Below are 27,734 nucleotides of genomic sequence, written 5' to 3' on the forward strand. Positions count from 1 at the left end.
GAGCTGTTTACCTTGCTTCTGCCTCCAAAGCAGACCTGCAGCCTGCCGGCCCTGCCCACCTGCCCACCATGATGAAGAGAGGCTTCCAGGTGGCAGCAAGACTCGGCCACCACAGAGACCTCCTCAGAGGACCCCGCATTCCACCCAGACTTGACCCTGCCTCAGCCTTCGCATCCTCCACAGATGTCCTGGTGAGTTCCCAGCTCAGCCAAATGGGCAGCCCTCTTCCTGGGCACCTAGGACCTAGGGGCCCCCCAAATCTCCTCTTCTCAGATGCTGACTAGAGCAGTAAGCGCTGGAGCTACTTCATTTGGCAAAGGGAAAGTGCTCTTGGGAAGCCAAGCAGCCCAAATCCCAAACTAAAACACCAGGACGTTTCTGTCCTGGCCTGACTCTTGTGTGGTCACCATGGAATCCCTTCCTTCCTAAGGGACTCAGGCTGGTGAAACTGAGTTGGGGTACCCCACAGGGTGGATCCCACATGTGATCTTAGCAGGTAGCTCGCTTATTGTTCACAATTGTGACTGTGTGTGAGCATTTAATGCCATAGAATGTCATAGATCATCCTGATCCCACAGATGGTTCCACAGCTTTGTGGGCACAAAAGCATGGGCACAAGTAGTGCCCCCCCCCCACAGTGTGGCCAGAGTTGGAGTAGCCCCTGAGGTGAGGGGTAGTCACGATGGTCCTCACCAGCTATAGTCACACCCTGGGGAGACAACATGTCAGAATGGACTCTGGTCTGGCCATCTGCTTCCATGCTCACGAGCTGTCAACCTTACCCATATTTCCTCAGTTCCCCCACCCATAAGTGGGACTACTACTAGCAGTCTTCAGTCTCCAAGGACTGCTCCCAGGTTCCAAAAGAGGACAATTATAATGCACCGCCATGGAGCAGCATGCCTCTGACTGTCAGCCCGATTCCCTTCCTTCTCTCCTTTCATGCTTTAGCATCCCCTTCCCAGTCATGCACAAGGGTCCTTACACCCTCCGCAAGGAAGATGGACTACCTCAAGCTGACCCTGGCAGGAGGAATTGAGGAGCCCAAGAGCCCAGAGCACACCAGCTAGAGGCCCCGCAGCCTATCCCCTTAGAAGCTGTCTAGTCTCCCTGATTTTTCCTGCCTAGGTCTCAAGATTCTGTCCGGAGAAGACAGATTTTAAGGATTATGCCCTTCCCAATGCCAGCTGGGGTCCAGACATGCTGAGTATGTACCAAGAACTTCTGGAGAAGACCAAGACCGATGGCTGGATCAAACTGCCCTCCTTCAAGTCCAACAGGGACCACATCCAGGGACTCAAGCTGCCATGGGGGTTGGACGTTAAAACAGGTAAGGCCTGGCCTGAGAGGGCCCATGGGTGAAGCACGTGCACACAGGCCCGCCTGAGGGGCTATCAGTCCCTTTCCCTACCTTCAAAGGCTCTGGGGAGGAAAGAAATGTACCAGCTCCATCCATATCTCAGCCAGTTCTTCCTGCTCTCACAGCCCCTCATGCAGTAGCCCCAGGGTGGATGAGAAGTGGCCTGTCCATTGTCCCTCCTCTCATCTAAAGAGAGCACACCCTAGCAGCAGCCTTTGCTTTCCACCCACCCTGGTGGAGCCTCAAGGTTGTTTCGCCTTTACTGTCAAGCTATGTCCCAAGTCCTCCTCCCACCCCACAAAGGCTGTCAACCCCCCTTGCCCAAGCAAGCCTCAGCACACCATTCCTGCTCTGCTAGCCCAGAGCAGCATTCCTGAAACACCCAACGATCAAATTGACTGTGTTTCCACCTCATCTATCTATCTGTGTGTGTGTGTGTGTGTGTGTGTGTGTGTGTCCATGTTTTCGCATCTCATCCATGCATGTGGTTTTCCTGCCTGGTGAGGAATGAGCAGCCTACCCCTGGGTCTCTGGCACAAAGCAAGGGCACTGACATTGCTTTTGTAAAGAAGTTGGCATCTATCCTGGTAGAACGTAGCTACTTGTTCTGGAAGAGATATAGGACTTTAGTGAACTCTCTGGACTGATAAGTATGTGAATGACATGAATTCGATTTTGAATTTTCAGTGTTTAAGGTCTGTTCAAGCCTTGACCTGGCCCTGATTCTCCCCACTCCCTCAGTCAGGGAACTTCTTCAGTATTTCTCCCTCCAGACCTGAGCACTCCTTGAGGACCGGCTATGTCTCTGTTCTTAGATTGAATGCCCCCTGAGGACAGAACCTGGGAGTCAGGTTCTGGGTGAGGCAAAGCTCAACACTGTGTGCTAAATGGGGTTCCACATATGAATCAGACCCCAGCCCTTTCTCTTCCCTTCACCAGCTGCCACACTACCAATCTCTCCTCAGACCACAAAGACTGGCGCATCTTCACCAGGTGCATCCAGATGGAAGGACAAGGCTACGAGTACGTTATCTTTTTCCACCCATCTGTGAAGAAGTCTGTCTGCCTATTCCAGCCAGGCCCCTACCTGGAAGGGGCCCCCGGGTAAGGCCACAGACAGGGTGGGAGGGGGGTGTCCTGGGCTGGTTCCAAGCTTGGCTCAGCAGGTAGATTGGGTGTACCCCACACCCTGTGGCCGGTTCCTCTCTCTAAGGAGTTAAGCCCTGGACCTCAGACTCACAGGTCTAGGTCTGGAGGGACATCCTGGATCATCCTGTCCAGTCCCCATTCTGCAGATAAGGGACAGTCTCCATATGAAGTTCTGGGAATTTTCTAGTAGCCAGAGACTTAAGAAGCCACCTTGTGAAGGATTTGCTAAACTTGCAGGAGCGCAAGATCTGGAATTGGGAGTCAGGCATCCAGGCCTGCTCTTGGCTTTGGCACCCCAAGCAAGCAATTTAACCTCTGACCTTCACTCTCCTTACCTGAAACCTAAAGAAAAAGGTCTACCTGCCAGAGTTGCTGAGAGAGATGATATGTGGGGGTGTGATATTTGTGCACATGCTCATGAGCCATGAAGTACAATATAGCTATCAAGCACCATCTATCCTAAACCCCGTGTTCCCACGAGCTCACAAAGGCACAGGAGGCAGCACAGGCGGTCAAGGCCAGATCCAGGACTCTAATCCAGGAGTTGGGACTTTGGGTCCATTGCTCTCTCCACTGCACTCTGCTGCCTCAGATTTGGAACTGACCCAGGAAGGAACTCACACTGCACATAAACACATCCACAAGGGAAATCAGCCTGGCCTAGGCCTCTTGTCTTAGGACACTGAGCCACAAAGTCATGTTTACCTGCCTTCTCCTCCATCCCTGTTCCTGGTTTAGATCATCACTGAAGGCTCTTAGTAGTGCTGGAGTTCCTGCGGGGGAGAGAGAGAAAGGAGGGAACATGAGTGACTTTAGGGCCCCAAGGCCTGAGAGGGAGTCAGTTGTGATGAAACAGAGTTCAGAGTGCTTTCTCCATGTCAGGGCCTCTGCAGGCCGTGGGTCCAGACTGCAGCCCTTGGTCAGTCGCCTTGTCCATCTCAAAGGAGTCTTCTGCAGCTACACTGAGCTCCACACTAGTGCATGCAGATGCAGGCGGATGAGACCAGAGCCCTACCCAGGCCATAAATCCCCTCCCTTCTGAAGAGGAGAACCCCAAGAGGCAGGGATGAGGATGAAATATGGCTGCCTTTTATTCATCACTGAGGGGATAACCAGCCTTGACAGCTGGGCTGTGGGACGCTGGCCCTGACTGTCTTTTATTCAGAGGCACATGGAGGCAGTACATGAGAGGCAGAGGTGGGCCATCAGCACGGAGGCCAGCAGGGGCTGAGGGGGCTTGAGGGAAGAGATGAGCACCTCTCCAGCCCCAGGGAAGTGAGGAGAGTAGGTTGCCGGATGAGAGCTCCCCTGAAGAGTCCAGGCATTTGTCAGCAGGTCCTCTGACTTGGCCAATGAGGACAAGGAGGGAGGGGCAGGTTTAGGATTATTTGACACCACCCCATTTTCCCTCCCTCCTTTAACCATCTCAGGCGTGTGAGGAGGGAAGGGACTAGAAGTTTGCATAAAGTTTTGTAAGCATCACTTCATTTATCTGATAAGAATTACTTTAATTCATAACTCAGAGTGGAAAAACTAGGGCTCAGAACAGTCTACCAAGTTGTTCACGATCAAACAGGTAGTGAGTTGCCGAGGACCAGCCTCCGGCAAAACGTCTTGCCAGGGGTTCCTGAAAGGATGAGACGGCCTAGGCGAAAACGAAAGGGCTGAAACTTAAGGGCTGAGGGGAAGGGGATGAGGTGGAATGAGGAGACACTGACACTTGGTGAGGTGCTAGTATTTTTTGCCGAGAGACTTAGTAGGTTTTTATTTATTTATTATTAGTAATAATAATAAGAAAATACATTATCCAGTGTAAAGCATAAACAATTAGTATATTATGTTTTTCATAGACTACTGGCCCCTACAGGTCTCAGCTAGACGGCAGCTCTCAAGGTTAACAGATAATAAACCAAACCTAACATTAAAGTTACTTATTTTTTTATTTAGACAATTATTGAAAATAGTGAATAACCGCCAGTGTATTCCTATTAGCTAAAGCCTAAGCATCAAAGGACTATTTTATTTACATGACCTTCAGCCGGAGACCAGCTGCAGTTTAGTTATTAGAACTTTTTTTACCTAGAAACTTCTTAACTCAAATAGCTTTATATTAAAAACTTTTTCAAGAAACTTCAAGAGAAAACAAAATAGAAGGACCTGCTATGATTATTGTATTGTAATGTTTGTTAGGCATATTTAATAAGTTGTCTTTTATTGTCAAGTAGGCCAAATTGTTTAATAATTAGTTTTTAATTTTTTATGTCGTTTATTTGTAATATATTGATGTATATAATATAGTGTCTAATATATTTTTTTGGGAATTTTTTTTTTATTTATGACCAAGAACAAAAAGTGAAGGAATGTTAAATTTTTATTCTTACGGTGTGAGGCACAAGGAATCTTCAGCCCCACGGTGTGAGGCCCTTTAGCTTTGGCCCCACGGTATGAGGCCCTTTGGGCTTTGCTGCTTGCCAGTGTCTTATCTGGCTGGGGCATCAAGGCCTCCTGCAGTACCTTTTTCTTTTTTGTTTTTAGTTATTATTTGTATAGTTTTTAATTTAACACGTGTCTGATTGATAGCATGGAAAAGCAATTTAATAAACAATGGGAAGAGTATTAATATAATTATGGTGACAAGCAAAATAATACCTAAAGTAATAAATGATGGGAACCAGGTGGCCTTAGTGGTATAATGTTGCAAGGAAGCCAGGAAGGAAGCAGCAACTTTTGTAGGTGTGGAGGAGGGGGCATGAGCTAAACTAATTGCCTTAATATTTTTTTGCAGAGCAGTAAGGTCCAGGGAAACGTTTGTATTATTCCAAACACCCAGTAAATGATTTTTGACATTATTCCAAGAAATAGAAGAAGAGTTATAAACATGTGGAGTGACACAAATTTATTTGTAATTAGAATGACATTTGGTAGTCAAATGTGTTTTTATGTGTTGAATTTGATTGCCAATATGTAAAAGTGATTTCTCAAGAACATTTAAACGAGCTTTAAACTTATTATCAATGTGGTCTTGGATAATTAAAGCATGTGTGATGTTACGAGACAAATTATTAACATGGGAGGCAGTATGAACTTGTTGTACGAGAGCAGTAGTAGAAACAGCAACAGAACTAATAATAGCAATAAGTGCCGTAATACCCATTATAAGCGCCGCTACAAACCTTTTGGAGCGACGCAGTCCCTGTCCCACAAGCTGAAGAGCATACAGTCCAATGTCATCATACCACGGCTGTTGTAAGCTTACAGGGAGCATGACATAAGGAGGTTGATGTAAGATAACAAAAGTAGCTTTAGACAATGAGCCAACAGAGGTAATACAGTTGGTGAGAATACAGCCAGTACAATTAACATGAAAAGTATGGTGATGATAAGTAATGGTTAAATGTCCGGGGCCCTCAATGAGGAGGGCATGAGGGGGGCCCACACAAGCCCGCACGGTGACAGCATGAATAGAATGTCCAGGTCGGCGAAAAAGTACAGGTGAAGTGGCGGCAAGGAGGCGAAATAAGTCCCGGTATGCACGGGAACCATTTGAAGTGTTGATGATGTAGGTGGGAGTAATCCATTCCGCTGAATACCATTGAGTGATAGGTTTAAGGGGTGGGATGAGGCGATTTGACCGGTTGTAGATGAGTGCATCCTGCAGAAGAAACCTATAATCCTTGGGGACATTAGTGGCAGATGTAACTGCTCCAAAAACTGAAAAATCATAAATAGAAAAATTAGTCTGGTAAGGCTGGAAACGAATTCCTGCAGAGGGAAACCTACAATTATGCCAGGTGGGAAATTTGTGATTTGTGTTAATAATATTTTGGGAATTATTTGAGTTATAAATTGAACAGGCTGGGAGAGTGGAGGATACTGAAACTCGAGTTATGTTTTTATTAGTGCTGCGAGGACCAAGGAGAGATATAAGTAGTACCCATAAATTACGGTTAAGTCCGGAGGAGGAAGGCTTTGAAGTTGCTGTCAAAAAATATTTATCATTAATAGGTAGGCAGTCAGGTAGTTGAGACTTCATATAGATAGGATTGGATGTAAAACACATAGGAGGTGAATCCATGCGTCCCTGAAAAGAAAAGTTATTAGTGTTTTTAAATAAAACAAAAGAGTCTGAATTTCCACCTAGTAAATCAGAATAATTAGTGTACACACGGGGCGAGGGAAATCCCCAAGGAGTGGGATGGAAAAAGGGGGGATCTGGGATGTAAGCCCAATAGGAAACAGAAGGCATGAGAGAAGCAGGAGAAGCTGGTGATATGCTATATGAGAAGATTAGCACGGCAAGGAACATAATTTTTGGGGTGATGCGTGTATTTTGCTGTACAAGTAGTTGTCGAGCGTTGGAGGCCAGGTTTCTGAGCAGATCCCAATTATTATGATGAGATGTCTCACGGACCCGAAGATGGTGCAGAGGACAATTTTTCAACGGGGGATCTGGAGCGATGGCTTCTTGGTGATGAGGAATAGGGTCCCGGAGGACTGTGCCTATTTATTCTAGGGCGACAGTTGTTCGACCGGGGGCGTGTCCGTGAAGGCTCTTGAGACATGATGTCGGATTAGTCTGTCAGGAATTTAAATCGGGCTGTCCGAATTCTGTGGAAAGATACAAGCATAGCCTCTCCCATTTGCTAATAACACATTAGGGCCTTTTTATGTTCCGGAAAGATTTTTTTACATTACTTGAGGTTTAGGGGCCAGTTGGTCAGGATTCCAATGTCTATTAATTGGTGACATTTTTTGAGAATTACAATTTAAATAATTGATGACAAACATTGCATGAGTTAAAATATGATGAGCCGAATTATGTTTAAAATTAGATTGTTGTAGTTTATATATCTGAGACTTTAAAGTCTGGTGGGCTCTTTTAACAATAGCTTGCCCTTGTGGATTATAAGGAATTTTTGTAGAATGAGCAATTTGAAATGAAGCACAAAATTTCTTAAAGGCAGAGGATGTATATACAGGAGCATTGTCAGTTTTAATAGCACGAGGTTTGCCTACGTAGGCAAAACAAAACATTAGGTGTTGAGAGACATTTTTAAAAGTTTTTCTTGTCCAGGCAGTAGCCATAATAACATGAGAAAATGTATTTATGGAAACATGGACAAAACTGAGTCTCCCAAAACTAGTAACATGAGTGATATCCATTTGCCAGAGATTATTTGGTCTGAGGCCTCGTGGGTTCACCCCCATCGGAAGTGAAGGGTGAGTGGTGGGGCAAACCGAGCATTTGCGAAGAATTTTTCGGGCTGTTTTTTGAGTTAGATGAAATTGTTTTCGCAATGAAGCGGCATTTTGGTGATGAAGGGCATGATTATTAATTGCCTCCTGTACTGTGAATACTGCTGCTCGAGTCAACCAATCGGCCAGTTCATTCCCACGAGCTAGAGGACCTGGTAATTTAGAATGACCACGAATATGGCCAACATACACTCTGGATGTCCTAGATTTTATTAAAGTTTGCAGCTTCAATAACTGTGGAGTAATGGTAGTTTTAGCATCAGTAATTATAGCAGTCTTAATATCAGGAAATAATTTGGTCACATATTGGGAATTAGTAAAAAGGTTAAATGGCTGATTTTGTAAAATTGTGAGAACTGCAAATAATTTAGTTTTTTGGGCTGAGGTTTTTGTTGTCTGGATGGACTCTGGTTTGTCATTGATAACGAAAGCAGCTCTACCGTTGGAGGAGCCATCCGTAAACACAAGTGCAGCAGGTTCTGGCAAAGGCACAGCACTAACAATGGTTGGAAAAATAAAAGCCTGCTTCTTAAAGAAATGAAGCACAGGATCGGGAGGCAAATGAAACTTTATTTTACCCGAAAAAGATTGCAGGGCTATTTGCCAGTCATTACTTAAACTAAGTAAGTCATTAAGTTGGTTTTTTTTGTAAGGTAAAACAAGAACAGGAAATTTTTGGCCAAAAAGCTCAACGCTCCTATGCCTCCCTTTAACAATTAATGCAGCCACTTGGGAAGCATAGGGACAAACAACCTTCTTTGCAGTAACTGGTAAATGTAACCATTCCAGTGGCCCCTTTTGCCACAAAACACTTGTTGGTGTGTGTGGGGTGGCCAAAATTATGAACTCCCAAGGCTTAGTATAGTCTAGCCGCAACAGTTGTTGATTGTTGAGTGCATCATTGACCTTTTGTAAGGCTAGTGTAGCCTCAGGTGTTAATTGTCTAGGGGAGTTAGGATTAGAATCACCTTTTAATACATTAAACAGTGGACGTAAATTAGCAGTGGTTAGCTGCAGATGAGTTTTTATCCAATTTATGTCTCCAAGTAGTTTTTGAAAATTATTTAATGTCTGTAAAGAGTCTGTTTGTAGCTGTAGTTTTTGTGGTGTCACAGTTAAAGAATGAACAATTTTTCCTAAATAATTAATTGGCGGAGAAGTTTGAATTTTTTTTGGTGTCACCACAAGTCCATAACTTTGCAGCAAATTTACCAGACGGGCCAAGGCCTGATTTAACAAGTCCACTTGAGCATTACTTATTAAAATATTATCCATATAATGAACACAGTAAATGGAAGGGTACTCATTCCTAAAGGATGACAAAACCATATCCACAATTTTTTGACATAAAGTAGGACTGTTTTTTATGCCCTGAGGAAGAACTTTTTATTCATACCGTTGAAATGGCCTTTTTAAATTTACTGATGGGACACTAAATGCAAATTTTTTGTAGTCTTGGGGATGTAAAGGAATGGTAAAAAAGCAATTTTGTAAATCAATAACAATAACATGTTTATTTTTAGGGATGGCCACAGGTGATGGCAAACCTGGTTGCAAGCATTCCATATTTTGTATAGTGACATTTATTGTTTTTAAGTCTTGTAACAATTTTTATTTTCCTGATTTTTTTTTTTATTACAAATATGGGAGTATTCCATGGGCTGGTAGTAGGGCGAATGTGCCCTTTTATCAGTTGTTCTTGAACCAAAGTTGTTACAGCCTGGATTTTATTTTCTGTCAGGGGCCATTGCTCTACCCATACTGGGTTATCATTTTTCCACACAATTGGGTCGGCTGTAACCTCTGCAATGGCCCTCTTTATAAATTTGATCCATATTTCAGGCCTTGTCGTGGCTCTCTCTGAGCAACCTCAATGGGAAATACTCGGCCCTCCAACCTTTTTCCTAAACCTTGATTTGGGTCAAAGCCCATTTGTAACATTTGAGTGGTTACCTTATCATTGGGGCTAAATAGGAATACTCCCATTTGAGAGAGTATGTCTCTTCCCCACAATGTCATAGGAAGAGATGGGACAACATAAGGTTGAAAAGTCCCGGACACCTCTTCATTATTTTAATTTAAAATTTGAGAACTTTTTGCCACATTTTGTGCTGATCCCAATCCGACCAAAGTAGAAGGCGTAGCCTTTGTGGGCCAGGCATTAGGCCAATCACGCCCTGCTATGCAAGTAACATCAGTACCAGTGTCTAACAATCCTTCAATTGCTTTTTTTTGAATTTTTATAACTTTGGTCGGTCTATTGTCTTTAATTTGTTGGACCCAAAAAGCCATGTCACTGGATTTAAAACTGGAATTACTTTGTGGTTCATTGGATGCAATTTTATCGCCAACTGACACCAGAGGCAGTAAAAGTAATTGAGCAATTTTTTGTCCTGGATGAATTTGTATAGTTTGTATTGGAGGCTCCAGTATAATTTTTATTTCACCAGTAAAATCAGAATCAACAACAACCGGTATTACTTTTATGCCTTGCAGAGACGCAGAACCTCGGCCAAAAACAAGCCCCATTGTACCCGGAGGGGGGGGGCCCATACACCCCAGTTGTCAACATGGTGTAAGATTGATCAGAAGTTAATATTGCGGCGGAGGTGGAATGCAAGTCCAAGCCCGCTCCGCCTGTGGCCCTGCGGACAAGATTAGAAATTGTTCGCCACTCTGGTCGTTTAGGTTCCCAATTATTTGAGGGGCCTGGGTCGGGCCCCTTACCCAGTTTTTTGACTGTGAGATGTTTTTTGAAAAAACAGTAGGATTGGTGCCCGCAGTAAACTTTTTATTTGGTGGCAACAATGTGTCATTTCTATGATATTTAGACCGACAGTCCTTTATCCAATGAAATTCTTTATTACAACGCGGGCAGATAGTTTTTGGAAGTATCATTTGAGAAGGAATTTTATTATTATTTGTTGCAACAGGCATGTCAGACTGTTGAGGCAAGGCTGGAGGCGGCATAGAGATTACTTTGTTTGGGCAATTTCTACTATAATGCCCTGGCTGTCCGCAAGAAAAACAATTTCCAAAATTTTTGTTTATTCTCCTTTTCTTCTGTTGATCAAGGGAGGCGAACCATTGGCTGCTGGTCTGTCCCTTTAAGGCAGCCGCAATGGCCACACCATGAAGGTACGAGGGTGTCACCTCCGAACAGGTTCGAACATATTCATTAATGTCGCCCGTTCGTACAATGGGTCTTAACAATGCCTGACACAGTGGTGAAGCATTTTCAAAAGCCAGCTGTTTAGTTATAATATGAGCCGCCTCAGCATTAGGTATAGTTTTTTGGACAGCATCCATTAACCGTGATAAAAAGTTTTGATAAGATTCCTCAGGCCCTTGTTTAATGTTAGCAAGGCCAGAGGTTTTCACTTCACCAGCCGGCAACCGGCTCCATGCAGCAACTGCAGCTTCACGCACGAGACGAAAGACTGGAGGTGGCATACGAATCTGCACATTGTTTTCACACCAATTATCTTGACCCAAAACCATTTTAAGCAGAATTTTATTATTTTTTATTTTTATTTTTTTATTATTATATTTTTTTTACCATTTTTCGTGTTTTCTCCTCAAAATTTGCCTTCCACAACAAATAATCTCCACCAGACAGACTAGACCTAGCCGTCATCTGCCAATCAAGGGGTGTGAGGAAGCGACTAGCCACTGATTCTACGAGTTGCAAGGTATAAGGAGATGTAGCCCCGTAATCAGCAGTTGCTCTTTTCAATTTCTTTAAAAGCTCAAAGGGAAGGGGTTCCCATTGAGGCTGCTCATGGTCATTGTCTACATTGAGCACAGGAAAACATCGAAAGGTAAAATCACCTTTTTCTTCTGCTTGTCTCACTGCACCAGCAAAACCAGCTCTAGACATACAAACCAAATCACCAGACAACATTTGTGGCATTGACCTGGACACAGGCTCTGCGTTTTCAAAGGGGTCTGATTGTATATTTGCAGAACAAGGCTTGAGATCAATCTTAGCTCTAGCCAAATCACTGATATATTTTTTAACAATTTTAGCCAAGTCCGGGCTGGAAATTAAATCAGATTTAGGAATAGATTCATGAGAAGGAGCCGACACTTCAGTAGAGAGGTCAACTTTGGCTCTAGAATCAATTTTTGACTTTTGAAAAACAATTTCATCATCCGAAGAATCCGAATCACTTTTTTTAATGCAGCTGGCCAATTTTTGTTTTACTTTTGGTTTTGCATTTTTTGCTTTGCCTCCAGCTTGGCTAAAGCAATCTATTTGTTCAGGCAATTGTTTTGTTAATGACGGGCTGTCAGCCGAGGACCCTTTAATGTCCTCCAAGGATAAGGAAGCAGTAGGCTCAGGTAGCCGTAATTTCCTGAGCTTTTTATCGATCTTTTCCAATTCAGACCCTTGATCTAGTATGTCTTGCAACAGACCCCACAATGAAAAGGCATCAATGGGGACCTTCTCTGGTCCATGGAGAGTATAATAGGATGTCATTTCCTCTCCTACTTTGGCCCAAGTTTTTGCATCCAGAGTACCGTCCCTAGGAAACCAAGGACAACACATTTCAACAAAATTTAGGAAACTAGCCAATTGTGCATGAGAGGTTTTAAGTCCTCTCTTTGCAAGAGTATACTTAATTATATCAATAAAGAGTCCTCTTTCCTTAGACTCAGTATGGCCCATTGCTTCTCAACGATAAGACACTCACTCGCCTTATCACGTAATAAGACACTCACTGGCCTTATTACGGTTCTGACTTACTGCTCCCCTCAAACCTGCTTTCTCTACAGGCGGGTATGCACCCTACCCTATGGAGCAGATCCTAGCCGTCCCCGCACGGGAAAGAAATCTTACCTTTCAAGTCCCTGCTCCGGGCGCCACTTGCCGGGGACCAGCCTCGGGCAAAACGTCTTGCCAGGGGTTCCTGAAAGGATGAGACGGCCTAGGCGAAAACGAAAGGGCTGAAACTTAAGGGCTGAGGGGAAGGGGATGAGGTGGAATGAGGAGACACTGACACTTGGTGAGGTGCTAGTATTTTCTGCCGAGAGACTCAGTAGGTCTTTATTTATTTATTATTAGTAATAATAATAAGAAAATACATTATCCAGTGTAAAGCATAAACAATTAGTATATTATGTTTCCCATAGACTACTGGCCCCTACAGGTCTCAGCTAGACGGCAGCTCTCAAGGTTAACAGATAATAAACCAAACCTAACATTAAAGCTACTTATTTTTTCATTTAGACAATTATTGAAAATAGTGAATAACCGCCAGTGCATCCCTATCAGCTAAAGCCTAAGCATCAAAGGACTATTCTATTCACATGACCTTCAGCCGGAGACCAGCTGCAGTTTAGCTATCAGAACTTTTTCTACCTAGAAACTCCTTAACTCAAATAGCTTCATATTAAAAACTTTCCCAAGAAACTTCAAGAGAAAACAAAATAGAAGGACCTGCTATGATTATTGTATTGTAATGCTTGTCAGGCATATTTAATAAGTTGTCTTCCATTGTCAAGTAGGCCAAATTGTTTAATAATTAGTTTTTAATTTTCCATGTCGTTTATTTGCAATATATTGATGCATATAATATAGTGCCTAATATACTTTTTTGGGAAATTTTTTTTTATTTATGACCAAGAACAAAAAGTGAAGGAATGTTAAATTTTCATCCTCACAGTGTGAGGCACAAGGAATCTTCAGCCCCACGGTGTGAGGCCCTTTCGGCCCCACGGTGTGAGGCCCTTTGGGCTTTGCCGCTTGCCAGTGTCTTATCTGGCTGGGGCATCAAGGCCTCCTGCAGCAGTGAGTGGTGGAACAAGGAGTGGAGGCAAGTGGGTGGGGTTCCATGACCCACATTTGCACCAAGGGAGAGGGAAGTTTGTGGTGCAAAGCAAGAGGGTGGCCTGCGGCACTACAGTAGGGACAGGTGCCCTGGGCCACAGATTCAAGGCCGTGCTTTGGAAGTCAGAAAATCAAATATGTTTGGTGTTACCTGCCTTCTAAACTGAGTGCCTTTCTATTTTCCCAATTTAACCAACAATGAAGTGGCTTTGCCAAGGAGGTTGGCATACACAGTGAGAAAGAATGTTACACACTTGAAATAAGGCAAATGTTTATAGAGTCTGCTGCTATGCGTCCCCTTTGTTGGCACTTGCTAGGTCAGAAGTCACGTTTCACCTTGACCGTCTTGAAAATATGGGCTTGGCACAGGACTTAGGTGAGAGCTGGCCCAGGCCCCCTCTGAGACTAAGTCCAAAAGTTCAGGTGCCTTTCCATCCTCCATGGGCGTGCACCTTCCGGATCGTGCGACTGCTGGTTAATAGGTGATGCCAGCAGTTGGGTGTATCAAAAAATGTTCTCCCATTGACTCTAGAAGAAAAGAAATGATTTCCTGGTGAAATAAAATCATTGTATTGGCGGTTGCTAACACATACTGGAGTCAAATTGTAGAAAATCTCCATTGATTTTGACTGGCTTGATCAGATGGGAGAAGCTCTGTTTTCTTTATTGTTTAGTTGCTCTGAGGCTGAAGAGCTGTATTTGGGAAGGTAGAGGCTGGATGGGGTCTGGGGGAGCCCACCTCAGCGCTGAGAAAAAGCCCATTGCTACGGGCCCCATCCTGGTCTTGTTCCTTGCCCCCAGGTTTGCCCACGGAGGGTCCCTGGTAGCCCTGATGGACGAGACATTTTCTAAAACTGCCTACTTGGCTGGAGAAGGGCTGTTCACAGTAAGCCTCAATGTCAGGTTCAAAAAGTAAGTATGGATCCTTAGGGCATTGGCCAAAGTCCTGGCCCTTTTCATCACTGGGGGGATAGCCAGCCTTGACAGCTGGGCTGTGGGACTCTGGCCCTGACTGTCTTTCCTTAGCAGCTGCCAAGCAGGCCTTCTGGTTCTTGGTCATTTGAGGCCAGAGCCACTTAAGTCTTTGAGGCAGGGTGGGAGGAAGAGAAGGGAGGGCTGAGCGGCAAAGGGATGAAGGCCAGGGCTTCACGTGAGCGGTAAGCAAAGACACTTCTTCTCCCAGCCTGATCCCCGTGAACTCCCTTGCTGTACTGAATGTGGAAGTGGAGAAGATTGAGGACCAAAAGATTTACATGTCCTGCATTGCCCAGAGCAGGGACCAGCAGACTGTCTATGCCAAGTGCTCAGGTAAAGAGGTCCTCAGCCTCACCCCAAGCCCTCTCCTGCCCCCACTCACCCCCGGAACAAATGGAAGGCAGCAAGAACACTAAGGGCCCAGTCCCAAGCCAGGGCCCAGTTGTTTTAGAGTGGGCTTGGGAGCTGCTGGAGTATCAGAGGAAAGGTGAGAGCAGCCAGCTGGGACTTGTTCTGCGTGTGCGTGTTGCTCAACCTCTGTCAGGGCCAGAATCCAGGTAACTGGGTCCTGGGAGCAAATGCCCAGCATGCCCAGCTCCTTCCACTTGACTGGTCTTCTTGCACAGGTGTCTTCCTTCAACTGCAGCTGGAAGAGGAGTCGCCCTAGTGACTGTCTCTATGCATTCAGGAGAGCGGACTGCTGGGACCCACCACAGTGCAGGGAGGGGTGCTCACTGACTGAGCTGTGAGGGAGTGGGCATTTTGAGTCAATAAAGTCTCACAGCCCCATACTCATCTAAGACCCTTCTGTAGTTGGAAATCAAACCCCCACATCCCTCTTCCCATTCAGCATCAAGAAAGAGATGACAAAGCACCTGCCACCACCAGGCAAGGGTGAGGCAACAAGCACCAGCGACACAGCAAAGAAAGTTGCACACTCATGGGAGGGGGGAAAGGGGGTGGGCAGAGGCAGCCAGTTCCTGTGACCCCCACAGTGGGGGGAGGGGGAGGGGGAGAGGGAGGGGGAGGGGGAGGGGGAGGGGGAGGGGGAGGGGGAGGAGGAGGAGGAGGAGGAGGAGCTCAGTTTCACAGATGCTGAGCTTGAAGTTCCCATGGAGCTGCTAACACATGTGAGCCCTGGCAGGAATCTAGTATTACAATTTGGAGCTCAGGATTGCTGAACTATTGACCCATCAACATAAAAACTGACCTAAAGTCTCTGGTGGTGCAGGGGTTAGACACACAGCATTATCAAGCTATAACCAGCCACTGCAACATGAATTCGAGGGACCTACCCACATGGCATAGCAGACCTCTCCTATCTAGCCTCATGCTCCCCTCAGCAGTGTATTTCAGTAGATCTGCCTGTTCTGCTCCCCACTGTCTCTGGTGAATCCACTTACCTCACCTCTGGCCTACATCCCAGTTCTTGTATGCATAAATTAATAAAATCTTTTAAAAACACACGCACACAACAGAAAACTGACCTGGAACCTGTGGAAGCAGATTATGCAGAGTGAAAGTGAGGCAGGGGCAAGGTGGGGTGGCAGCTGAGGGAGGGGAGAGACCAGAAAGACAGAAAAAGGGTTCAGAGAGAGAACCTTTCAGCACACCAAAGCCTTAAAGTTGGGCCAGAGGAGCAAGACCCTCTATAGAGGCCAGGAATGGTTGTCCTTCAGGGGTGTGGTCAGCAGTACCAAATGCTTGAAGAGAAGGCAAGGAGAATGAGAATTAAAAAGAGACCCTTGGATCTGTCAATTAGAAAATGGTGGTCTCCTCTGCCAGGAGCAAACCTCAGATGATGGTGGATGAAAAAATGAAAGGCAGCGACAAGGTGAATCTAGGTGATTCTAAGAACGTTGTTATTTGAAGAAGGTTTGGGTATCTCTAGAAGTTGCTTTGGAAGGAGCAGGAGGAGGAAGACTGGAACTATAGGAGAGAGGAAGGTTGTCAGCCAACAGGACGGCTATGTGGCCTTAGACATGGGTCAAGAGCACAGTGGAGACGAGAAGCTCAGGAGAGCATCAGTGTGACTCTGAACCAAAAAGAAGGAGTTGGGTGGGTGTCGCAGAGCAGGACAGGGAGGTGAGGGGATTCACACAAGAAGGCTTTGACTTTCTAGGTGAGGCCATCAGCAGGGAAAGAGGTGTGGAGGAAGGGAAGGGAGCTGATTTGGATAAGCCAAGTGGGAATCAGGAAAACAAACTGACTTGTCCTAACTATAAGTGGGCCGAAGCACAATGAAGGCCCAGCTGCTGGTGGGAGGCAGGCACCTGAAACGGCAACTACCTGGGGCGTTGCCCCAGGTTGGTATGAGAAAACACAGGGGCAATGGCAGGCGAGAACTGTGGTAAAGGAGGAAAGAACAACAGGGCTGGTGCACATTTCTAAGGAGGAAAGGCAGAACATGGCCTGGAGGAGGCAAAGGGCCCCCAAGAGAAGGTTGCCTAGGAGAGGGGTAGGAGACTGAGCAGCTGCCACAGAAACAGAATTCCATTGAGGCCAGTAGATAGAAGGGGTGCTCAGGAAGAGGTGAAGGATCAAAGAACTTATATCAAAAAATGAACACTCCAAAGGACGTATATAGTTTTCACTATTAGGTGCGGTAAAATCAAAGGTTGCTGCAGACACACCTTCACATCTCTGCTGCTTAGCCCACACCTTATATAGAATGTCCTCACTCGCATAAAGTCCAGCTTTGGTGTGCAGGCATCGTTTAGAAATCTGGTTGACAGAAGCTCTGTCATCTTCAAAACAGGACTTTCAAAGTCATCGAGGGTATTGGCATCCAGGAGCCAGAGAGAAAAGACAGAATCACACGGGAGGTGTTGGTGCCAAGATACGAGTGTTTCCCTCAGCCAGAGCGCAGTCACAAGGTCCCACCACACAGGAAGGGCGGTGGGCTGGACAAGAGGATCTAGCTCTGTGTTACAGAAGAAAGGGAAATGAGTTTGGGGAATAGCTAGCTGCCCTTGACCTGGAGAGAAGCGTGCTTGAGAGAAGGCTGGGCAGAAGGGTAGCTATTCCAAACCCTTACCCCAGGAAGTTAAGAATGAGGTCCCAAGATTGGGGCCAGGACCCAGGGCTCAGAGAGCATGAAACCTCTTGCGGCAGGGAGCAGGGTCCGAGAGCTGTGCACAGATCACACAGCGGTGGACAGTCAGCAGATCAATTCTTTTTCCAGTGCCTACACTGCACACCTCCTAAGCCATCAATCTTGAAAGCTGGGCAAATGATTGGTGAATGTGGATTTGAGCCTTGAGCCAGTGACCTCCCAAGTGTAGGGCCACACTGAAAGCCAAGGCTAGACATCCTGAGGCAGCCAACCACCCCAACCCGCACAGGTTCCCCTAAAGTCCTTCTCCTTTTGTGTCCTCACAGTTGCCCTTTGTGCGCTACTGAAGCCAGAATCAAAATCGTTGTATATCAAAAAACGATTAGCTTTTATTCACGGTCAAGGACTTAATCTTCATTTAAACAACCCCAAGAGAAGAGAAATATATTCCCTCCATCCTATGCAATCAAGAACAGAAAGAAAAATTACTGTACTTGAGTTTTCATATTAAAATTGGTTCACTGCATCCTGGCCCTTCTCTGCCTGGAGCCAGTTTCTAAGAGAACTAGGTACTGCCTGGAAACCCACTGCTCTTAGGCAAGTCCCCACAGCCAGACCAGGCATGTCCACCTTCACTGGGCAAGGTCAGGTGGGTGGGCAGGGATCTTGGGAAGGGAAAAAGATCACCAGCTGCTGGAACACATCCCATGCGTCAAGGGCTTTGACAGATGCCTCGCCTCTCCTACGAAGCCAAGGGTTGCAGTTTTCTAGGCAGAAGCAAGGGGACTTGCTGCCTGCACTCGTACTTTCCTACTTGCCCAGACCACTGGTCCCCTCCTGTACCTTCTACTTTAGCACCACCACCTCCCCATCACGCTCAACTAACGACCTTGCTTCCTGTTTCACTGGGAAGTTAGAAGAGAGAACCAGCTCCCCCCACCTCCACCTACTATCTCCACCCACTTAATCTCCCTTTTCTCCATAACTAGGTGAACTGCCCCCACACCTAGCAAAGAACAACCTTAGAGCTACTTCTTACACATGACACCTATTTGTTCCTGTCTGCTTAGGAATATTGTCAGTTCCTTCCTCTATTGGATCTTTCTCATCAACATATAATCATGCCATTATTTCTACCATTAAAATAAGTTCTCTCTTGGGCCTCCCCGTTGGTGCAGCGGTTGAACGCTGGGTTGCGAAGCTGCCCGCAGCCTCTGCAGCGCTGGTTCGATCCCCGGCTGCTCCCCGGCCACTGGAGGAGGGTCCCACATGGCACGCAGACCTCTCCTGCCGCCCGCTGCTCCCCTCAGCAGTGTACTTCGGTCCTTCTGCCTGTTCTGCTCCCCACTCTGGCTCTGGTGAATTCTCTCACCCTCCCGCACTTCTGACTGTACCCAGTGCTTGTGTAAATAAATAAATAAATCTTTTTTAAAAATTAAAATAAAAATAAATAAATAAAATAAGCTCTCTCTTGATTCCACTTCCCCCTCTGCTCACTACCCCACTTCCACAGCAAACTCTTCAGGACAGTTGTCGGTGCTCTCTCTATCCCGTTCTCCTCCTATTCCTCTTGAGCCCATTCCGTTTAGGCTCCAGTCCCTGTCACTCCTCCAAACCTGCTCTCGTCAAAGTCACCAATGACTCTGTATTGCTAAGTGCAATGGTTCATTCCCAGTCCTCATCTACTGGACCTCACCTTTGGCTCTGGCACAGCTGGCTCCACCTCCTTTTCCCCTCCGAATGTTGGGGAGCCCTGAACTAGGTGTTTGGATCTTTCTCTTTTCTACTCTTCATCAAATCTCATGACTTTAAATTCCATCTGTTATCTCATTTATCCCTCAAGCCAACTTTGAAAGAGAGCCTTAGGTTTATTCTCTAGTTCCTAGCTGGGAAAGATGAACCTTAGACATTAAGTTACAGGCCAGAGGGTACAGCCCAGATCTACTGGATCTTTCCCACAGCCGGGACCCAGCAGAGGAGGCTGGCTTGCTGCTAGAAAACTGGCTCACGCTGGAGGAAGGAATTAAGAGGCCGGGCTGATGGCTGTAGAGACAGAGCTGTGTTTATCCAGGAACAGAGGTCAGACGTAGGCAGGAGGCCCCTGCCAGCTCCTCCCAGAAGGACTGGGCTGGGGGAGCACACTGGAGAGGAAGCTGCTCCCCTCCGGAATCTGAGCACCTCCCGGCCAGAGGCCAGAATCCAGCGGCGGCCCACAGGTGAGGGCTGCAGTGTGAGCCCCCAAAGGTGCCTACCAAGGGCAGGGTCTCCCAGGCAGGTGATCGGTGGTGCAGTACCGGCAGAGCCTCCCGGAGCCCGCTCAGGAGGTGGCGAAGAATCAATGCTGCCATTGTGCTCGGCTGCCGTTTCCTAGGAAGAAAGTACAGAGTAGGAGGGGTGGCCGGAGAGTCGGGCTCCGCCTTGCAGACTCAGGATGCTGGTAGGGCTGGGAGGCGGGGAGCAGGACAGTCTGGGTTTAAGGCTGGTGGGGGGATCCTGAGCCCTCAAGTGGTGGGTCTCCTAGAATCCGCCCTGAGTGCCCGCAGGGTAACAACCAGGAATGCTGAGTCTGGTTTTGGCCCCGGGCGACACAGGGAGGCAAAGCGGGCGCTAGAAGAGGCAGGTGTGGCCACCTACGGTCAAAGGAAGGCTCCGAGGGGAGGAGCTTGCCTCTGGGACAGGGAAGGGCAGCCCTGGCAGCATGGGGGAGTACCGTGGGGCGGTACTTGGAGGAGAGGCCCAGTCTTCAAAATGAGCGTGAGAGAAGGTAGTGAGTCCACTTAGGGGCTGCAGTGGCAACTGGGGTTGGGGGTTGCATAAGAGCAGGGGATGAGAGGCCTGGATCCATTTGTGACTTCAGATGTTTGCTAGATGGGCACGTTACTCTGTCCTCTTAATAGGAGCCTAGAATTCTCCTTCGTGTAGGCTTTTTTTTTTTTTTCAAGATTTATTTATTTATGGATACAAGAACTGGGGTACAGGCCGGAGGTGCGGGGGGGTGGGAAGAGAGGGTTCACCAGAGACAAAGTGGGGAGCAGAACAGGCAGATTGACTGAAATACACGGCTGAGGGGAGCAGCAGGCAAGACAGGAGAGGTCTGCAGCGCTATGTGGGTTGCTCCCTGGTTGGCTGGGGATTGAACTCATGCTGCAGAGGCTGCAGATTGCTTCATAGTGCGGTGCTTAACCCCTTGTGCCACCAGGGAGGCCCCAGTAGGTTTTCTCATTGAGGTGGGTGGACATCTTTAGAAGCAAAGTGTGGGGGCGTGGAGGAGGAGTCTGTGCTGGAGTGTTGGGGGCCTGCATCTGGAAAAGTGACTGACTGTTAACCCTGGGCTCCCTCCCTCCATTCTGCCCCAGGCCCTCATTGTTCTGCTGCATAGGGGGCCACAGGGGGGTCGCAGACGCGGTGCAAAGGAGGCTGCGGACCACCACCATGCGTTTGCAGCATCACCCACCTATGTTTCCTCTTATCTCCACCCGCAGCCCTGCCCCACCCAGGCGTCCACCAGGGTCCTGGACTCGAAACCTCTCGGCCTTGCGGAATATTGGGCTTTTGTCACCCCCGCACCACCGCATGTGGCTCTTGGAGAAAGCTGGCTACAAAGTGGATCTCGGGGCCCGCTGGGCCCCCTCCGGCCTGTTTCCTAAGCGCCGCGCCCGGGATTCGCCCGCCCGCGCCTGCCCCAACGTCCTCACCCCGGACCGCATCCCGCAGTTCTTCATCCCGCCGCGGCTCCCGGACCCCGGCGGCGCCGAGCCCCCGACGGGGCGCGCAGCGGGCGCGCGCGGCCTGCCCGCGTCCTGCTCGCTGCCGCACCTGGCGGGCCGCGAAGGCTGGGCCTTCCTCCCCGAGAGCCCGCACACGCGCCGGCGCGAGTCCCTGTTCCACGCGCCGCCCGAGCCCGCGGGGGCGCTCCTCGGGGCGCAGGGCCGGCTGCACGTCTCCACCCCGGACCTGCGCCTCTGCCGGGCCCCCGACGGCGACGCGGCCTCGTCGCCCGACTCGTCGCCGTTCGGCTCGCCGCGCCCGGGCGCCGGCCGGCCCAGGCCGCGCTCGCTGTCGCCGGAGGAGGCCGGCTCGGCCGACACCAGCCCCTGCGCGCCGCGCCGCGCGGGCCCGCGCGCCCCGCCGCTCTTCCACCTGGACTTCCTGTGCCGCCCGCTGCGGCCCGCCAAGGAGAGCGTGCTGCGCCTCGCGCCCCGCGGCCAGCTGCGCCTCAGCGCCGAGTACCAGGCCGGGCCCGGCCGGCTGCGGCTGCGCCTGGTGAGCGCCGAGGGCCTGCCCCGGCCGCGCGCGGGCCCCGGGAGCGGCGGCGGCGGCTGCTGCGTGGTGCTCCGGCTGCGGCCGCCCGTCCGGCCGCGGGGCCAGCGGAGCCGCGTGGTCAAATGCAGCGCCAACCCCATCTTCAACGAGGACTTCTTCTTTGACGGGCTCGGCCCGCCAGACCTGGCGGTCCGCAGCCTGAGGGCCAAGGTTTTGGACCGGGGCGCAGGGTTCCGCAGGGACGTGCTGCTGGGCGAGTGTGAGACGCCCCTTCTCGCCCTGCTGCCCCCCTTGGGTGGGGGGCTAGGTGCGGGGGCCTCCCTGATGCCTACCCACCTCAGCCTGTAGACAGGCTGTGTCTCTCTCAGGAGGGCTCTCCAGCGGGCCTGCAGGCCTTATTCTTTCCATCTGCCCAGCATGTATTTATTTTTGTTAATAAAATGCCCGTGTCTGGAGGGGTGGCTTCCGTTGTTGGTTCCCTGCCTTCTCTCCGCCCTGGCCACGCAAGGTGTGGAAGAAGCTGGAGTTCAGATTGTCAGAGTTGGAGAAGACTTCAAGCAGTGGTTCTCCAATTTGAATGAGCACCAAAAAAACCAGATAGCAGAAGTCCTGGATGAGTTTGTTCAACACACTGGGTCCTGGGCTCTGTGCCCGAGAGACGCTAGTTCAGTAGGTCTGGGCTCTATCGGTCTCTACTGCGGTCTCTACTGCGAAACACCTTCAAGGGAGCCCTACCAATCACTGAGCCACCCCTGGAAAAGGTCTGTAACTGAAATTTTTTTAAACATTTATTTATTACGCATACAAAAGCTGGGGTACGGGCCAGAGTATGGGGGGTGAGAGGATTCACCAGCAGCGATAGGGTGGGGAACAGAACGGGCAGATTGACCGAAGTACACTGCTGAGGGGAGCAGCAGGCAAGTCAGGAGAGGTCTGCTGTGCCATGTGGGTAGCTCCCTGACCGGCCAGGATCATGCTGCGGAGGCTGTGGACTGCTTCATAGGTTGTGTCTTAACCCCTTGCACCACCAGGGAGGCCCTGTAACTGAAATTAATATTAGCTGCTTTCCAGCGGGGATTCCTTGGGATGCACAGGGGAACTCAGCACTCCCCCGCTAGTCCACCTCCCCACTGGCACCCACTCCTGTCCTGAAGAAAGAGGAAATGCCTGTGCCTTGGAGTGAGTCGGGGGATGTCAGCACACCAGCTTTTAGGGGCCCTCTCTCTGGTCTATCCCTCCCATACCTGTGCCACCCTTGGTGCAAAGCTAGAGCCAAGAGGCAGAGCAGCAGCACTTGTACTGAAAGTCCCAGGGATTCCATCTCAAGGAGGAGGAGGTCCTACAAGAGTGTGAGAGCTGTTGTCAGGAGTGCCAGAAGAGGTGACTGGTAACTGTGGGGAGGGAGAAGGATATAGATAAATGTAGGTCAGAAAGTGTTTACCTCCTACCTCTAGTCCCTGACGTCAGCAGTGACCTTCTTCTCTCTCGCTCCACCTTCCCTGAAGCAGGTTCTTCTGGGCTCTGGCCTGGCTTGGAGGAGGAAAGGAGGGAGTGGGGGAGGAAACGGAGGGGAAGGAGGGAGGGAGAACAAAGAGGCCTAACCAGCTTCATTCTCCCTTCCCTGCCTTTTTTTTAAGATTTGTTTTTAATTTATTTATGCATACAAGAACTGGGGTACAGGCCAGAGGTGGCTGGGAGTGGTGTGAGAGGATTCATCAGAGACAGAGTATGGAACAGAACAGGCGGATCTACTGAAATACACTGCTGAGGGTGAGGCAGGAGAGGTCTGCTGCACCATGTGGGTCAGCACCCTGGCTTGGGGATCGAACTCTTGCTACAGTGGCTGGTGATAGCTTGATAGCACTGAGACTTTAAGTGCTGTGCCACCAGGGAGGCACGCCCTCTCCCTTACCCTAAAGCCTGTTCTCATTTGCCAATGCACCAGGGCCGAATTGGCTGTATCCTGAAAAAAATCTCAGCACGTGCAACACTCACAGAATGAACACACACACACACACACACACACACACACACACACACACACAATCCTCTACCTAGATGGCTTTGCTACTCCCCTTTTCTCCCTCCCCTGATTAGGTCCCCACCCATCTATCCTAAGACCAGGGAAATCTTTCTCCAGATGTCCGCCAGGTGGTAGCATAGACCAAACAAAATAAGCGCACAGCCCTGCAAGGAACAGTTCCAACAAGTGGTCAAGCCATTTCTTCCTCCCAGCAATTCCCTGGAGGGTTAAATACTAGTGTTACCCCATGTGACCTTGAGCTTTATTCTTGAATAAAGACTACAACTAAGATTCGAATCCAGAGAGTCTGGCTCCGGAATCTAGGTTCTAAATCACTTCATTATCCTATCCTTAACTGCCTCCCAACCAGATCAACCTGAAAGAGGTCACTTCTGCCCCTGGGATGCTAGCCCCCCAATCTTTTCAGCTTGTGAACTAACCCATAGCTCTCTCCCTAGGACTGTACTTCTAATTCGGCCTCAAATCCTGCCAGAACAACCCTTGGTGAGCAACGATGTGATGCAGCAAATAAAATTGATGTCACTGGTTTTGCAAATGATGGAAAGTTAGATGCCATTTAACCTTTGTTCATGCACTCCTGGAACAAATACTTAGAGCCTGCCAAGTGCCAGGCATTGGATGTAGCAGTAATCAAAACAGACATGGGATTAGATGAGTTGCAAAATAAGTGAAATGTAAAAGTAGTCATGATAATATGTTATAGAAAAAAATAAAGCAGGAAAGGGGAGTCAGATAAAGAAGGGCAGATTATAGGAATGGAAAGAGGGTTGGAGGGATGGAAACCTTTTTTTAAAAAAAAAAAAAATGCACTTTGAACCAGGTCCTGTACTTCACCTGTATCATCCGAATTCATCATCATAGCCACTCAGGTGAGAAGACATTGCTATTCCAATTTTACAGAAGATGAGCTAGATCAAGGGGGTTAAGAAAACTCACCTGGGGATCAGCCCTGGCTGCAGGGAAGAACTGGGACACCCACCCTACCCCAGAGCTCAGAGGTGGGGATTCCAGTCCATTGCAGTTAGGAGCATTTACTCAAGCATTCACAGCTGTGAATTGTCCCCCTGTAATGGGAGCCACAGGTCCCTGGAAGAACTTCCCAATTAACTAAGCCCTGGAAATAAACTGGGTGACAAGTCAGGTCTTTAAGGACCCCTCCCATATGTGACCCTGGTCAGTCATTATTGTCCTCTTTTTACTGAAGTGGTCGTTAAGAACTAATAAACAACAGGTCACTTCTTTTTTTTTTTTCCTACTAGACCCTCAACCTGTTTTTGCTATTTTTTTTTTCTTACACCATTGTTCATTTTCACACAGTATTTAGTTACTCCCCTCAGGTGTAGCCCCTGAAGTCCTCCCACCACCTTGCACCCATGACCCATCACCATAGTCCCCTGTGCACTTCCCTCCCCTGTTCTGACTTCTTTCCCTCCCCCTCCCCTGCTGTGTGCCTCAGATGTAGGGTCAGCCTGCAAGCTTGTCTTTTTCCTGGTCCTTTGTTCAGTTTCTCTCTATTCCACATATAAGTGAAACCATCCAATATTTCTCTTTTTCCTTCTGTCTTATTTTGCTTAGCATAATCCCTTCCAGCTCCATCCATGTTGCCACAAATGGCATGAGTTTGTCTTTCTTGATCGCTGAGTAGTACTCTGTTGTGCATCTATATAACAACTTTTTGAACCACTTGACTGTTTGGAGGCCTTTTGTTTGTTTCCATATGTTAGCTATTGTAAATAGTACTGCATTAAACATAGGAGTGCAGGTTCGGAATTAGTGTTTTTGTGTCCTTTGGGTAGATTCCTAGGAGTGGAATCACAGGATCATACGGTAGATCCATATTTACTTTCTGATCTTTTCACAGCTTTCCATAATGGCTGGACCAGTCTATAGAGGGTTCCTTTAATCTCCACATCCGCACCAGCATTTGTTGTTTCCAGATGTTGTTTTGTTTTGTTTTTTAAAAAGATTTATTTAATTTATTTATGCATACAAGAACAATGGTCTAGGCCAGAGGTACAGGAGGTTAGAGGATTCACCAGGGACAGAGTGGAGAACAGAACAGGCAGACTAACTGAAATACACTGCAGAGGGGAGCAGCTGGCAAGACAGGAGAGGTCTGCTGCACCAAGTGGATCAGCTCCCTGGCTGGGGATTGAACTCCTGCTGCAGTAGCTGCAGATAGCTTCATCATGTTGACGCTTAACCCCTTGCACCACCAGGGAGGTCCTGTTTTGTTTTGTTTTAATATGTGGCAGGCCACATTCTTATTCGAGTCTTTCGGCTCCAAAAATCAGAGCACTTGCTTTTTGACCCTCCTTACTGCCTAGAGACTCCCAAAGAATGTTAGCAGGGAGAGAAGTGGTATAGACAGTCACCAGGGCCTGGAGCTGGGGTCAGACGCCTGCCACCACAGTCCCTCCACCCACAGAGGCCTTTGTCACAGGAAGGGGGAAGGGTAGAGGCTGTGAGAGCCACAGGCCACAGATGTCTATAGAACCAGCTTGTCCTTTATTTAATGGTTGAAGGAGGAGTGGGTACAGCCCTCTCCTTGAGTTACTCACGCGGGTCTAGGTCTCCCCAGGCCTCTAGGACCCAAAGACAAGCAGCTCCTAAGCACTGGTCAGACTCCCCAGAGGGGAGAACCCTCCCAAGATGAGGCTGCCCAGGTCCTACCTATTTTTCACCCAGGCCCTCCCTGGAAGGGCAGGCTTACATCCACCGAGCTTTAAGTGGTTTCTGTGGCTTAGGGGGTGGGGAGGAAGGGAAAGAGAAGTTGTGACTAGTCTCCAGTGCCAAGCCACCACCCTCCACCCACTCCAGGCTGCTTGCCCCCTGCTTTGAGATTCCCTGGGCTGATAAGGGAACTTGGGCACGTGGGGGGTGAAATGATTCTCTGATCCCTATCAACCTCTTCCTTGCATAAGAAAGTAAGAATGTATTTGTGGAGGAAATAACTATTGCCCTGTTTTGAGAGGACTGATTCCTCCAGAAAGAGAGCTAAGATTAGAGCAAGAGGGAGGAATGTGAGGGCCTTAGATGTGAGGGGCATTTCTTCAACGGATGGCCAAGATACCTCTTACCCTAGGGAGAAAGAACCCCAGCCATCCCTGCTCAGGAAGGGGGTGGGGGGCGTGGGAACATGACAATGTCTAGGAGTGTGTGCCTTGCTGAGACATAGAGGCCAGGTCTCTGTCTTCCCAACCCCCAGTCACTTCTCCCTACACCACACAGTGGCACGGCTGGGAGAGGCAGCCATAGCTGCACTAGCTCAGTAGTCAGGGCTGCCTAGCAGGGGCCCAGGGCCAAGCGATGCCCAGGTACTCTGCCCTGCCTCCACACTGTGTTTGCCATTAGGAGGCCAGGAAGGGTCCTGGGAGACTCAGAACCACAGAGGAAGAGGGACCTAAAGAGGCCCTGAGGTGGAGCAGGGAGAGCTGGCGAGGAAAAGAAAAAGAGAGCAGGGCTAGCAGGAAGAGGAAGCCAAGCCAAGCATGGGCAGGTGGTAAGGTAGAGCCCCCATCATGCCCCTTTACCTTGTCCCTCTGCAGAGGCCTTTGCTTCTTACTCCAAACCTGCCCAAACTGTGCGACATCCTGTTCTGTGCAGGGAAGTGTACAGAGATGCCTGGGCCACATGTGTACCAGAAGGACACAGGGATGATCACAGCCTTGGAGGCATACAGACTCTCAGACTCTCAGCACAAGAAGGTCCCCAAAGCTTCCACGCCACACTTCCTTGCTCTCTAGCCCCTTGTCAGCCACCCTAGGCATTGGAAAGTCGGTCTCCAATTCTCACCTTT

General features: G+C 48.6%; 2 protein-coding genes across 2 annotated transcripts; both read left to right on the plus strand.

Moving 5' to 3' along the window:
• Positions 1-68: 68 nt before the first annotated feature.
• Positions 69-15,240, plus strand: THEM5 (thioesterase superfamily member 5; the record flags this gene model as incomplete). Its single annotated transcript, XM_084244147.1, has 6 exons — positions 69-191; positions 1,129-1,330; positions 2,326-2,464; positions 14,400-14,510; positions 14,782-14,906; positions 15,200-15,240. 6 exons carry the CDS (start codon positions 69-71, stop codon positions 15,238-15,240), a joined length of 741 nt encoding a protein of 246 aa, XP_084100273.1.
• A 5,961-nt stretch (positions 15,241-21,201) lies between these two features.
• On the plus strand, positions 21,202-22,239 carry C2CD4D (C2 calcium dependent domain containing 4D; the record flags this gene model as incomplete). The annotated part of the gene is made up of 1 exon (XM_084243773.1): positions 21,202-22,239. The coding sequence occupies one exon, from the start codon at positions 21,202-21,204 to the stop codon at positions 22,237-22,239; it is 1,038 nt and encodes a 345-aa protein (XP_084099899.1).
• Positions 22,240-27,734: the final 5,495 nt, after the last annotated feature.

This window comes from Talpa europaea (genome assembly GCF_964194135.1).
Source record: "Talpa europaea genome assembly, chromosome: 9".
Classification (NCBI taxonomy): Eukaryota; Metazoa; Chordata; class Mammalia; order Eulipotyphla; family Talpidae; genus Talpa; species Talpa europaea.